Source organism: Artemia franciscana, chromosome 2, assembly GCF_032884065.1.
Source record: "Artemia franciscana chromosome 2, ASM3288406v1, whole genome shotgun sequence".
In the NCBI taxonomy this organism is placed as follows: Eukaryota; Metazoa; Arthropoda; class Branchiopoda; order Anostraca; family Artemiidae; genus Artemia; species Artemia franciscana.
In genome coordinates, this window is record NC_088864.1 from 60368709 (window position 1) to 60383289 (window position 14581).

The 14581-nt window shown below is 34.7% G+C and overlaps 1 protein-coding gene across 3 annotated transcripts in view; it reads right to left on the reverse strand.

Moving 5' to 3' along the window:
- Window positions 1-14581, reverse strand: part of LOC136043880 (protein tramtrack, beta isoform-like) — a 41222-nt gene that overhangs the window by 17174 nt on the left and 9467 nt on the right. For all 3 annotated transcript variants that reach the window (XM_065728866.1, XM_065728865.1, XM_065728864.1), the window contains exons 2-3: window positions 12133-12761; window positions 5172-5273 (exon numbers count right to left, since the gene is read on the reverse strand). In XM_065728866.1, the coding sequence (XP_065584938.1) occupies window positions 5172-5273; window positions 12133-12729 (699 nt within the window). In that variant the 5' untranslated portion in view covers window positions 12730-12761. The remainder of the gene's footprint in view (window positions 1-5171; window positions 5274-12132; window positions 12762-14581) is intronic.

A 14581-nucleotide genomic window follows, 5' to 3' on the forward strand; every position in this document is an offset into this window, starting at 1 on the left:
AAAACATACAAATATAGCAATGTGTTACGTAAGTTACGTATATTTATTACTAGTAAAAAATGTTCGTGAAAAAAAAATTAAAGTTCTAGTTGCCTTTTTATGTAACCAAACATTCGAAGGCAACTATTTTCGAAGGTATAATTTTCGTCCTTCAAAATTATGAATAAGCCATTTAGCCAAAAAAAAAAATGCAAATTTCATTTTAATTATTCACGTATGGTGAGCCAAAATCAAAACATGCATTAATTCAGAAACGTTCAAAAATTAAATTGAAAAATCAAAATTTGAAAATTCAAATGAAAGTAAGGAGCGACATTAAAACTTAAAACGAATTCAAATTATTCCATATATGAAAGGGACTGTCCCCTCCTCAACGCCCCACTCTTTACGCTAAAGTTTGTCTCTTTCTCACAACCCTACTTTTTAAAACAATAAAAAAATTTAGCGTAAAGAGCGGGGAGTTGAGGAGGGTAAAGCCCCTTTCATTTACAGAATAATTTCTGTTCGTTTTAAATTTTAATGTCGCTCCTTACTTTCGATTGAAAAAACTTATTCTTTTTTATTTAATTGAAATTTCGATGAGTTCCTCTTCAATTTTCTATTTGATAGCAGCTACAAAGTCCGGGTTCAGACTGAGCTATCCAGTATTTCAGCATCGCACGTTTGGCTCCCACAGCAGTCCATACTCAGCCCCCTTCTTTTCTTATTAGTTATAAGTGAGCTTCAGTTCAGCAACGGTTCAATATACAAGCTTGAAAATGCAGTTACTTAGTTCTTTGGTCAGCAGGTAGAGATGTAATTATCATTGCCAATAATATTAACTTAGCATTTTTAGTTAACAGCCTTTTCTGCTGCATTTCCCCTACCTATCTCCAAGTCTAAGGCAAATACAATCCTATTCCACAACAAAAAGTCCGTCCTGGCACATACGCAGGGGGGCCTTCGGCCCCCCCCCCCCCGAAATTTTGTGAAATGTTTAATTTCCTCATGGTTTCTTGGGATTTCTGGCAAAAGTAGGACATTTATTAAGAATTTAGATACATGTGTGAAGCCTTTTTTTGGGGATTTTACAGCATGCAATTATCCAGTCAAGTCACTGCCCAATTATTAACCCATTTTCTGTCTAATTTTTTACCCTTTTTGAAGTAATTAGCAATTGTGCTGTTATTTTATTTTATTTTTTGTAAAGAGAGTTTGCTTTCCACAGCAAAATAGAATTATCCTTGATATTAGAGCGTTTATCCCCCCCCCTTTTTCAGGATAAAGTTTTTTCAGAACTACCCCCCACAGCATCCATATTGCACTGTTAACGCTAAAATTTCCCTTTCAGTGGGATATCATAGACTAATCGCTGGTTCAAAATCGCTATGAACATAACCTGAGCCTAAAACATATTTTTGAGGCTTCAGTCTTCTTCCCCCCATCCGCTACAATACTACAGATTAAAGTTAATCTGTATTTTCCGATATGCTTTTTGCATTACTAAATAAGAAAGTGCTACTTTATATCTGCTGTTTCGAAGGTTTTGCCCCCCCCCACCGAAAAAATTCCTGCGTACGTGCCTGAGTCCATCATACCACCAAAACGATTCGTCAATAATGTGGAAATAGAATATGCTGTAGCACCTAAATTTCTAGAAGTATACCTGGATCCAAGACTGTCAACAGTATTAAAAGTCAACAGTGTAAAAAAGTCATGTATGCGAGGGTTACTCATCCTTAAGCACCTGGCAGGGTCAAAGTGGGCTAATTCCCAAGAAATACTCTTTGATTTTCACAAGAGATCTATTCGTTCGAAGATTAAGTATGCCACTGAATCATACGGAGAATGTAGTAAGACTAATCTTGCCAAATTAGAAACAATCTAAAACATCCAAAAAATTAGAAACCCAGTGCCCCTCTAACAAAGTGAAACAATTAACCGGTATATGCTCTATTTTAAAAAGAAGGAATGCGCTAATCATCAAATATTACAGCAAAATAAAGCTATAGGTCATAAGCTCATTTTTACCAAAGATGGTATTTAGCATAGTTCGACATCAATAAGGTCATTGAAAATATTTAACGAGCTTGTCCCATCTTGGAAACTTGACTCACCCTGTTTCAGTTATTGTCTTGTCCCCCCAGGATGGCAAATGTTAATACCCTTGCAAAAGACAAATCACCTGCCAAACCAAATACAGACACTTTTTCATGAGAAAATGAACACTTTGTATCCAGATTATCTCCAAATTCACACTGATGGCTCATATAAAGCCAGCAAATGCGGCTCAGCATCTGTCATCCCAAGTTATTTACTGAATATAAAAATCAGACTTCTTGATAATACTTCCATCCTCACGGCAGAGCTATCGGCAATAAAAGGCTTTAAAGGTCATCAATATCAATCCATCGGCTTCCACAACAGTATTGCTCTCAGACTCCGAAGGCGCCCTTCAGCTCATTGATAATATCCATTGCAGAGAGGACAACCAGACAATTTGGAGGAAGGACAATCAGACATTAGACTGAGGACAATCAAGACAATGAAAGTGAGGACCTGATGACAATCAGAGATCAATTAATCAGTCTCCAAAATTGCCTTATTGAAGTCAAATTCCAGTATATCCCAGCCACCAAGGCATCAAATATAATGAAGTAGCAGACAAGCTAACTAGCAGCTCTTGTGTAATCCAGTTAACCCCAATTTGAAAGCCCAGATCATCAGATACATACTCAGAAGAAGAGTTCCTTCAAAAACAGAAATGCCCATTCCATCATTATTTCCATCAAGGGCAGATAACATTCTTTATTATAGAATCAAAAGCAACTCTTTGATCCTGAGAAAAGAGGAGTTTACTTGGGATAAACAAGCCGATCCATATTGCAGACTTTGCAACTCTATTACAGAATCCTTGAACCACCTGATTTTTCAATTTCAATGCATCCAGCAGGAAATAATTAACATTAAGAGAATCTTCAGTGAAGCAAACCTCCAGCCTGACATCAACGTTTTGCTGCTCTCAAGCCTACCAGCTAAAACTGAAAGACATCTATACAAAAGTATTTTTGATTTCTTAAGACATAATAATATTTGCGAGTAGATCACACAGATAGTAGCAAGGCTTGTTCCTGACCCATCATCACCTGCAGACTGCGCGAAGCCAAAAGATATCGAAGAGGACTCCAGAAGGCTTGGCATTCCAAGAAGGAGAAGATGAACATATATTATTTAGGGAATAGATTTATCCAATATCATTGGCAAGAACGGTGGGAGCAGAAAAGATGTTCAAAGTAGAATAGCCAAGGCTCAAGGTGTTTTTTTTCACAGTAAAAATAAAGTTTGGAAGAATAGGAAGATAAGTCTGCAAACCAAGATTAGAATATTGGAAGCTACAGTGATGATAGCATTCAAATATGGTTCTGAAGCGCGGGCAACCCGAAAAAAGATTTTGTTACATGTTTCCCAGAGAAAATGTCTACGGGTTGTTTCGATACCCGCCTGACTGACCATATTTCAGACGGTGAGTTGTACGAAAAATGCGATTCAATTCCGCTTTCTAGGGTTATTAAACCTAAAAAATCAAGTATTTTCAACTGAAGGTAAGGAACAACATTAAAACTTAAAACGGGCAGAAATTATTACGTATATGAGGAGGAGTTACGGAGTAGTATATGGAGGATGAGTTACTCCTCCAAAACACCTGTCTCTTTGCGCTGAAGTTTTTCATTACTTTTAAAAAGAGCTTCTTATTGTTCTAATTAAACAAACATAGTGTTTCAGGAGTAGTTCTTAAAGAATTGGGACTTAATTCAAACTTTAGCGTAAAGAGCGAAGTGGTTTGGAGGATTAACCCTCCTCATATACGCAATAATTTCTGTTCGTTTTAAATTTTTAAAGTTGTTCCTTATTTTCAGCTGAAAAAACTTATTTTTATTATTTAATTTCTGATCGTTTTTAAATAATTCCAGGAAATCTCGCTATTCCTCCACGGAAAAATCCCTCCTCCCCAAAGATTTATTCTCTAGACTAGACAATTCAATCCTGGTGAAAATTTACACTGGACAATTACACTTAACATCTCCACGCCTAAAAATGAGTCGCCAATGAGAAAGCAAAACATAAGAAGAATTTCGTATAGTAATTCAGACAAATTCATCCAGAGTACAATCTCCTCTGAAAAATTCACCCCCTGGAAACTTCCTACTCCATGGAAAGTAGTCCACGTGGAAAATCCCACCACCAGATAGTTACCTCCCTCCCCTGAAAAATGAATGCATACTTCCCAATAACAAATACTATACGTTAGCAATAAATACTATACAACAAATACTATACGTTAACATTCCCCAGGGGCTTTGGGAGGGTTATGATATGTCAAAGGGCAGAGTTATTCAGCCTTTAAATTATGCTGAACAAAATAGCTATTTCAAAATCTCGATCGGATGATTTGGAAAAAAGGCGTGGGAGGGTGCCTAGTTGCCCTCCAATTTTTTTGATCACTTCAAAAGGGTGCTAGAACTTTTAATTTCCGTTTGATTGAGCTCTCTCATGATACTCTAGAACCACTGTGTCATTGCAATCACCTCTGGGGAAAAACAAACAAAAATACATCCATACAACCTTTACAGTATAGTTCTCTGATACGCTAAATCTGATGGTGTGATTTTTTATTAAGATTGTATAACCTTTAGGATGTGTTTCCCCTTTTTTCAAAAGATCAGGCAAATTTTCTCAGGCTTTTGAAGGAAATCGGAATTTCTTGGAAGGTTGTAAAGAGGGAGACTTCGAGTAGATTGGAATGGAGGAAGAGAATGCGTAAATGTGTTGGCCTCAGGCGGCTTGGTGCTGCAGTGAGTTGTTAGTAGTAGCAGTAGTAGTAGGAAGGCGTTCAAGGGTCAAGTGAAGTAAAGCACCCTATCGGAATGATATAGGCTAAGTACTTTAGGGTAGCTTAAAAGTAGATTTAAGAATTTTATAGCGTATTCTTTAGAAGTGGACATGCTCAAAGGCGAAATTAATGATACTATTAACTTTTTTACATTAGTAGTGCTAGTACTAACATTTCTAGCATTTTCACTTCTATTTCTAAATATATTAGATTTTTGGAAGACGCCAAACTTGAATCCTAAAGGAAAAGAACATAGTCTGATTTTAATAAGATTCAACTGAATTGAATGAATTTGACTTACATTTTCCTTTACATTGTTATGATCTCTTCTTTCTTCTTTAAGCAAACTGGACTTATAAGCAACTTCTTTGGTAGTCGTTTTAATACACTCGTCCTCAAAACTCTGAAAAAATTAAAATTCACTTTTATGGCCTAAATAGCATATGCTCTTATAGCTAAAAGTAGGTTAATGCATAAACAGTAACAAATATTATATGTATTGCCAAAATCTGTAAAAACGAAAGAAAAAAGAAAATGGTAATCAAAGAAGAAGGGAAAAAACATACATTCTAGAAACATAGTTCATAACTAATAAAAATAGAGTGGAGCTTGAAGCAAAGCCTCCTGACAACATACACACAAAAAAAAAATAACAAAAAACCTCCTTTTGCATCCATCGATCACTACTACTACTATACTACCACGAACTCACCACAGGACACAAGCAGTGTGAGGCCAATAAAGCTGTGCACACTCCCCTCCATCCCTATCCATTCAAAGCTTCCCTCTTTAAACCCTCAAAAGAAATACTAGTACCCTCTAATCCTATCTTACGACCTATTCCCACCCATAAAGAGAGGATTTTCTTTTCAAATAATAAATTTTAAAGACAGCTATCCGAAAAAGAATTTTTCCAAGGAAAAGTAAAGAGCTATATTAAAAAATCAGACGAACAGAAACAAAGACATATAATAAAAACAAAATAAATTAAATCCAAATGACTGTCAAAGGATTATTCAAATCCAAAACGAACAGAAATTGTATAATTAATTAGACCATATATGAAAGGTAATAGGTACTGATGTGAATGAACAATTAAATCCTAAAATGAGTAAAAACAAAAATTAATACTCAAAAAGTTTCAACTTAATACTTTTAGCCCTTCCTGTGATAAATATACATACACCCAGATACATCCTTTTGACAGCCTAAATGCACTTAGTAACTTTTAATTTAGTGCAACGCCCCACTCGAAAAAATTAAGACATATTAATGCCCTTTGCAGCTCCTGAGATATTACAGATATGCCCTTTCGAGCACTTGGATGCAAGTAGGGCCTTACGATTTACTTCAACATCTCCCACAATGCTTCCTGAACATTTCAGCTTGATAACTTTAGTCATTTCTGAGATCCTGCAGATAAACTCTTCCGACAACTTGAATGTACTTAAACACTTTTAACGTATCACAATAATAGTGAAAACAGTAAGTGAAGTCGCAGTAGAAGTGGCAGTCACAGCCTCAGTCAAAATCGAAGCAGTAGTAGTGATCGCAAAGAGTCGCAGTATTAAGTACGCTCCATTGCAGACAAAAGTAGTTGCAATGGCAGTCACAAGTAGGCAGAGTAGCAGTCATATTCACAAGTTGTCGCAGTCCCAGTCCAAGTCTTAGAATAGTTACAGTAGCGGTAGCCCTGATAATTTCTTTAATACCCTAAGCCATTCTAAAGGCATTGCGCATAAGTTCTTTCAATAACTTGGATGCGCATGGTGTCTTTTGATTTAGTTCAGCATTCCCCCCAATTCTTATTAATAATTCCTGTATAAAAACGACGGACAAGTCTCATACATTAAAACCCTTGTTCCGAGAACTGTGGAAGGTCATGCAATTCCCGGGGGCATAGCTATTGGCCCTTTTAATTATTCCAAACAAAATCTGAGTTTCAACGTTTTGCCAGAAAAGGGCGAGGGGAACAGGACTATTTGCCCTCCAATTATTCTTTTTTACATTTTCTTAGCATTCCCTGAAAGTTTAAAAATAATAGTTGACCTTTTCTGTTAGCCCTTTATGACATATTGCAGACACGGCCTTTTGATAACCTGGATGCATATAATTTCTTTTGATTTGGTTAAACATCTTTCGAGTGTCAAATAATTACAATTCTGAACAAAATAGATATCTAGGAATTTTGATTTGCATTGAGAGGGGGGATCTAAAAAAGGCAAGGAAGATGGGGGATGGTTGCCCTCTAATCAGTTTTCAAATTCCTTCTCAACAAAGCCAGAAAGCTTAAGAAAAAATACCCTAGGCTGTACTTGGGATATTGCCAAAAAGCCCTTTTCAGAACCTGGAAACACATAGTACCTTCTGCTTTACTTCAGCACCCTTTCCACGTTCCTTGAAATTTCACTCTACCCTTATCCTTTTCAAACTCACCCAGGATTAAAATTTTCCATTCTCAAAATCCTACGTGTGAACAATGGAAAATTGAAGAATTTACAACCTTTAACCCAAGGGGTTATCTCGAAATTTTGATTAGTTTTGAAATAAAAGGGATCTAAAAAGGGCAAAAGGACTGGTAACCATGGGCGTCCATAAGCTGAATTTTAGGGGGGGCTTACCTGTTCTAATCAGCACTTCCAATGCTATGTAAAAGAAACCTCAAAACAAAAACATAAAAATATAAGGCTGCATCATTCAGCCAGGGGGGGCTGGAGCCCCATTCTGCACCCAACTCCCATCCCCATATGGGCACCGTTGTTGGTTACCCTTCAGTCACTATCCAAAATCCTCCTCAACATGTCTTGAAAGATTCAATTTAATATCCTCGGATTTTCCTGAGATGTTACGTATGAAACCAAGAAAGGAAATAATAATTAAATAAAATAAAGGAAATAAAGGAAAAATATAAGGCAGCATCATTCAGCCAGGGGGGCTGGTGCCCCATTCTGCACGCAACCCCCACCCCACATGGGCACCGTTGTTGGTTACCCTCCAGTCACTATCCAAAATCCTCCTCAACATGTCTTGATCGGATTTTCCTGAGATATTACGTATGAAACCAAGAAAGGAAATAATAAATGAAAAGAGACAAATCAAATAGGTGAAACAACGCAGATTTCGTCAGCCAGTAGCAAAATATGAAGACGAAAATCAAGCAAATATTTTGACAAGGATCTCCGCCAAATCACGTCCTCAGTGCTCAAAAAAGAAGAAAAAACAAAAAAAGAACAACAATATCTAACCTTTTGAAGTGAACACTGCAAGAGGAGAAAAGATGCCCTTTCAACAATCAGCATACAATTATTGTGTTTTGATATTATTCAACATCCTCCTCAAAACTTCCAGAAGATTTTGCTTTAATACCCCAAAGTCTTTTTGAAGACCCAATACTAAGCATGCAACCTTCCATAGACACCCCAAATGCTGCTTAAGTAAAGAGCAAAGTTAGCTCAATGTTTTTTTTCTTTCTGCCAAAGCACTGTGTATATAAGGAGCTTTCGTAAAAACTTCGGAAGGAGTTCATTCAATTGGAAATTGATAGTTCTAGTGGGCTTTTTAAGCCTCTCTCCCATGCAAATTTTTTCCTCAAAGACATTCAATCAAGATTTTGAGATTGTCATTTTGTTCAGTATAGTTTGAAGGTCCCATAACTATGTCTCTGGGAATATCCCCCCCACACACATTTCTCGGGACAAGGGCTGTAAATTGCGCAATTCACCCATTGTTCATATATGGTATCAGGAAAGAAGTTCATATTCGACCCTTGGTGTCCAAAAAGGTCAAGGCCATTCTGGTGAAGCTTTCAGAAAATGTTAAGGGGAGTGTTGAAATTAAATGAAAACAAACTTTGTGCAAATACAATGTCAAAAGGATGCACTTCAGGAATGGCTTAGCTTAGGGTATTAAGTTGTAACTTTTGGGGAATGATCAATTAATTAAGTAGCAGTATGGGCACACTACTACTACTATTACTACCGCCACTGCACCTACTGATTCGATTGCAATTGCTATTAAGGCTGAGGATATCAATGTGAAAATTTTGACAGGAAAGTTGAACTAAATCAAAACATACTATGTGCATAGAGATTGTCAAAAGGGCATATCTGCAATATATTAAGAATGGCTTGCTGTTAAACGACTGCTACTAAAACAGATGCAGCTGTTAATATTACTACAAGGGTATGAAGGTGAAAATGCAGGTTGAAAAAGTGTACATCTCAGGAATGGTTTAGGGTCTTAAGTTGGAAATTTCAAAGAATGATCAATTGAATAAAAAACTGATGTAATGCTAACTTAGACATCTTTGAGCAATGCTGACCAATACTCTGCATTGTACAGGTATGGTTCCAGTCTCCTGATTCAATGCCTTTGGCTTTGGTCAGGAGTGCAATGCTTGCTTATGGATCAGATTTTAACCAGATATAATAGCAATATCTTAGGAACAGCTTAGAGCATTAAGTTGAATCTTCTGGAGCATGATTTTGGGGATGTCCAACTGACTAAATGGCAATGCATACATACTGGTAATACTACTACTACTACTACTACCACTATAACTACTACTGCTGTGCCTAGGGGTATGAAGGGGAGAAATTGAACTTAATCAAAACACACTGTATGCATGCAGGTTGTCAAATGGGTTTATCAGCAGTATCTCAACAATACTTGGAGCATTAGCTTGAAACTTACTGGGCTTACTGTGGGGGATATTGAACTAACCAAAAAGTAATATTTACATGCTACTACTACTACTGCTATTACTAATGCTACTACTTTTAATATTAAAGCTAAGATTATTAAGGTAAAAATTTCATAGAAAGCTGGGTGGATATTGAGCTAAATCTAAACACACTAAATGTATGTGAACTGTCAAAAGAGTGTATATCCAACTCCTAAGGAACAGCTTAGCCAATTAAACTTTCAGGGTGTGCTAGGGGAAGGGGGTTGAACCTGCCAAAAAGTACCAACTGAATACGTACTACAACTGATACTGTCCCTACCATTTCAACTACTGCTAAGGCTAATAACATTATAGGGAAACTTTCAGGGAGTAATCCGGGGGATATTCAACCGACTCAAAACACCACATGTGCATGCAGGTTTTTGAAAGGCCATATAAGCAATATTTTTGGAATAGTTTAGAATATTAATTTGTAACTTTCAAGGCAAATAGCAGGTGATGTTAAACAAACAAATAGGTATGTGCATATTAAACAAACCAAAAGGCACTATGTGCATCTGCATTCTACTGCTGCCACTAAAATTACCACTACTGCTGCTACTACTACAACAACTGAATTTGCTATGTATTTTTTTGGGTACCTGACATACTGACTGTATTTCAAACAGTAAGCAGTACAAAAAATGTCAATCAATCTAGCTTTCAAGGCTATAATGAGATAAAGTTTGAGATGACTAGGACACATTCTGCAGATGAAGGATGAAAGACTTACTAAGATTTTCCTTGTCTTGGCAACTGTCTTGGGCCAAACAAAAAGCAGGTTGCCCCCAAAATGGGATGAGAGGGTTTTGTAAGAAAAGACTTAAGGGAAATGGGAACTTCTTACGAGGGTGTAAAGAGGGAGGTTTTGATCGAGATGCAGGGGGAACATGCACAGCTGTGTTGGTCTCGGGCAGCTTGGTGCTGCAGCAAGTTATTAGTAGTAGTTAGTAGTTTGAGGGAAATGTGAGGGCAGTGTTGTGCAAAATAAAAAAAGACTATATGTATACAGGTAGTCAAAATGGCACATCAGCAATATCAAAGAAAATACTTAGAACATTAAGGTGAAGCTTTCAGGTACTTTGAGGTATAAAGCATAAAGGTAACAATATATACGGAACAAAGTAGAAACATCTAGGGAAAGTTTATGTTGCCTTAAAACTAAATAATAAAAACTATGTGCATGGTTGTAAATAAAGACTATTTGCAATATCTCCAGAATGCCTGTGAGCATTAAATTTTAATTTTGAGGGCTACAATTATTACTACTTCTGCTGTTGTTATTGAACTAAATCAAAAGGGTTAAAGTGCATGCCAACATTGTCAAAATAACATAGATACAATGTCTTTGAACTGAATAGGGTATTAAGTTTTATTTTTCAGGGAAAGTTTGAGAGGTGCAAAACAAAAGCCAAAGGTACTAAATATATCCATATTGTCAAAAGGGTGTATATGTAAATTTCCAGTAACAGCTAGGGGTGTTATATTGGAGCCCAATAGATCATGCAGATTTTTAACCATATATATTAAAGTATTTTTCCCTTTATCCATCAATCCAAAGCATTAAGGAACGACTATGATTAAAAATTATTCCAAAAGTTCATCCAACACATAAATTGTATGTTAAAATCTCACTAAAACCAATAACCAAGTAAAAAGACTATTTCAGTTAACAATAAAGAGAAATTAGTTGGAAAAAAATTTCCACATAAGAAGTTTTTCAAAGAAAAGTAAAGAGCTAATTTAAACCAAAGATGAGTGAAAATACAGTCAAATAATTTTCCCGACGTAAAACTAGCATAAACTACCATCAATAAATAAATGAAACTCATAATGAGCAGAAATTATAATAAATAACAAAGTCAACCTCAAAACGAGCAGAAACTAAGAAGAGTAGGATTGACTTCCCTCAAGCATTCTAAACACCAGATTTTAATTTGCAGTTTAGTGAAAAAATACACTTTAAATATTTTCTCTTTTTTAATTGAATAGATCCAAGATTATTAAGACTTTTAAGAATGAATATGAATATGAATATGAATATGAATATATATATATATATATATATATATATATATATATATATATATATATATATATATATATATATATATATATATATATATATATATATATATATATATATATATATATATATCTGTCAATCCATATTCATTTGTTTTTTGTTCTTTTCAGCAATCTTGGTCATGATTTTATATGATACAAGAAATCCAAAACACATAGCTTGAACTAAGAATTGATTTCAGTCTATTAAGATTTTTATGCTGTTGAGGAGACCCTATTGATTTCACTTGAAGATATATAAAGCATTGTAAAAAAAATTAGACTCAATACAATCCAGAAATTTGAAACTTTCCTTACTAGAGGAGATGTCTACAGCTGTAATTACTATGCACAAAAAAATGAATATTTGTTTGTTTTTCTTTCATTAATAGGCTTTTCACTCAAAAAAAGAAGTCAATTAAATTGGTATTTTTTTTTTCATATGAATAAGTTTGGAAAAATTACAGTTACTTACAAGTGGGTCTTTTGCAATGAGATCTTTCTGATTGACTAGTAAGGGGCTAGGGACTGACTTACAAGAATCACTTGATGGAGTAGCATTATGGGCAATAAAAACAAAAGATGTATCCTGTGATGAATCTTGTATTAATTCACTACTATCTAAGTCTGTGTCAAGCTTTTTCCTTTTTACATTTGGTTTTGAGGCATCTGTGCTCTGAGAAGGGCAACTAGTATCTGTAACATAGGGAGAGGGTCCCCTATCATCAGCAAGCCCTGTAATTTTCAGCATATCAGCTAATCTTAGCACAGAGTCAAAGTGTGTTTGTGCAACAGTCACCTCTCCTATGTACATGAACTTCACTAAGGCTTGTAAATCACAAAACTTTACATCTTTCAGTATAATAATGGGCTGATAATGTGAGTTGCTAATAAGTAGATTCTCAAAGTAGGAGCTGCAGGCAGACAAGACAAGTCTGTGACATTTTATGCTCTGATTATCACATGACAGAGTGACATCTGTAAAATGTTCATGATTCAGAAGTGCAGCAAAGCTTCCTTTATACACAGCACTATAATTGTCCCATCTCAAATGCAGCTCCTTTTCCTTCATTGAAGATGGGTCTACTGAACATGGGCCAAACACTAAAAAAAAAGAAAAACAAATCAACTTCATTTGATTCTTCTTCTTCCTCCTAAAGCAATATTGCCCAGATTCAGAGAAGCATTAGGCAAACTTAGTAATATGCACTTTTCCCTATTAATATTTTAATCAATATTTATTAGATATAATAATTAGTGGTGGTAAAGAATTTTATCACCTAATAAACCTAGTTAAGTTAGTACCCAGGATTAGCACTGTAAAAAGAATAACAAGTAAAACTGCAGTTTAGCATTTTACCTATGATCAAATTATCCAAATTTTTATTATGAAAAAAAAAACTGAAGATACCAATTCAAATCCTGGTTTCATTTTGCTGTCTTGTATTCAATAGAATTCTACATAGTTTTTCGTTTTTTTTTTTAACAATATCAACAGCAGTTCCCAAAGTTTAGCTAACCATATTACCTGCTAAAGTTGGCAATAGACATAATTCGGATGAAATCAAAAATATTATAACAATGACAGTTCATATGATTTTATTCAGGGCTGATTGTACAAAGTCATAATACATCAAAAGAGGACTCTTTTGTGTAAAAAAGTTCAAATCAAATCCCTTTTTTAACAAACGAAATTGGTCATGCACCAGAAAAGCACTGATTTCAGTGGCTTTTTTTGACCAGGCAAAAAGATATTTATTTATTATTATGAATAGTGGTAAGCATCAATGCTTATATATATATATATATATATATATATATATATATATATATATATATATATATATATATATATATATATATATATATATATATATATATAGGACATTAATATAGGACAGGTTAGGCATACAAAGGACAGGAAATGCTAAACCTTACTGTTTGAATTGGTAACATAGAGCCCAACCTAACCACCTCTATATAATAAAATATACCTGCATTGTAATTTATCTCACTGAATCTAAGCTAATTATAATTAAATGCAGAAAAAAAAGGTTTTTCTCAGATCACACAGATTTTCCCGAGTTACGAGTATTTTTGGGATATTTAAGAAGTACCAGTTTTTCTTAAATTGTTAGGTACTTCTTTTTTTTCAAACATCATATTCATAGTCTGCAGTTTTTATCTTTAACCAATATACTTAAAAAATCATTTACTCCAATGTTAGAGCCTGGGCTATTATTTTTAAACCCTTTCAGTACTGGCTCTAATTCTTCCTAGCACAATACATTCTCCTTCACTTCCAAAATATCAAGCTTTTTCATTTTTTTCTATATCATTACCTGAAACTTCATCACAGCTTAGCAAATTTTAAATTCCTGTCTATCTCTCTTTAACTCTTTCTTTATCACTAAATTTGACCCTTTTCTTTTTCTACCTGTTTCCTGAGCCTGTGACCCTGGTTTTAGGCCTCACAAACAGGGGGAGGGAGGCAATGTATAAACAAATTACAACTGCAACAATTTGTAGTCAATTAAGTACTTAATAAGTATAAAAATATAAAATAGAGATGTAAAAATATATCATTTAATTTAGGGTGCTCTATAATAGCACAACGTATTAATATTTAGGCTGCTTTATAATAGTATGATGCATTAAAAAGATCATTTGAATGACTTTTTACAGTTTTCTTTATATAAAAGATGGGCAATAGACTATAATATCTTCAGTATGACATTTTATTCTATTATACATAGGCTATATAAGGAGAAAACAAAAAGTTGTCTGTATGATCATATATTGCTTTATAATAGTATGAGACATTAAGAAGTCATATGTGGCTTTATTTATGCTGCTCTATATTAACATGATGTATAAAAAGTCATTTGAATGGGTTACCTACATTTAACATTATAGAAAACTGT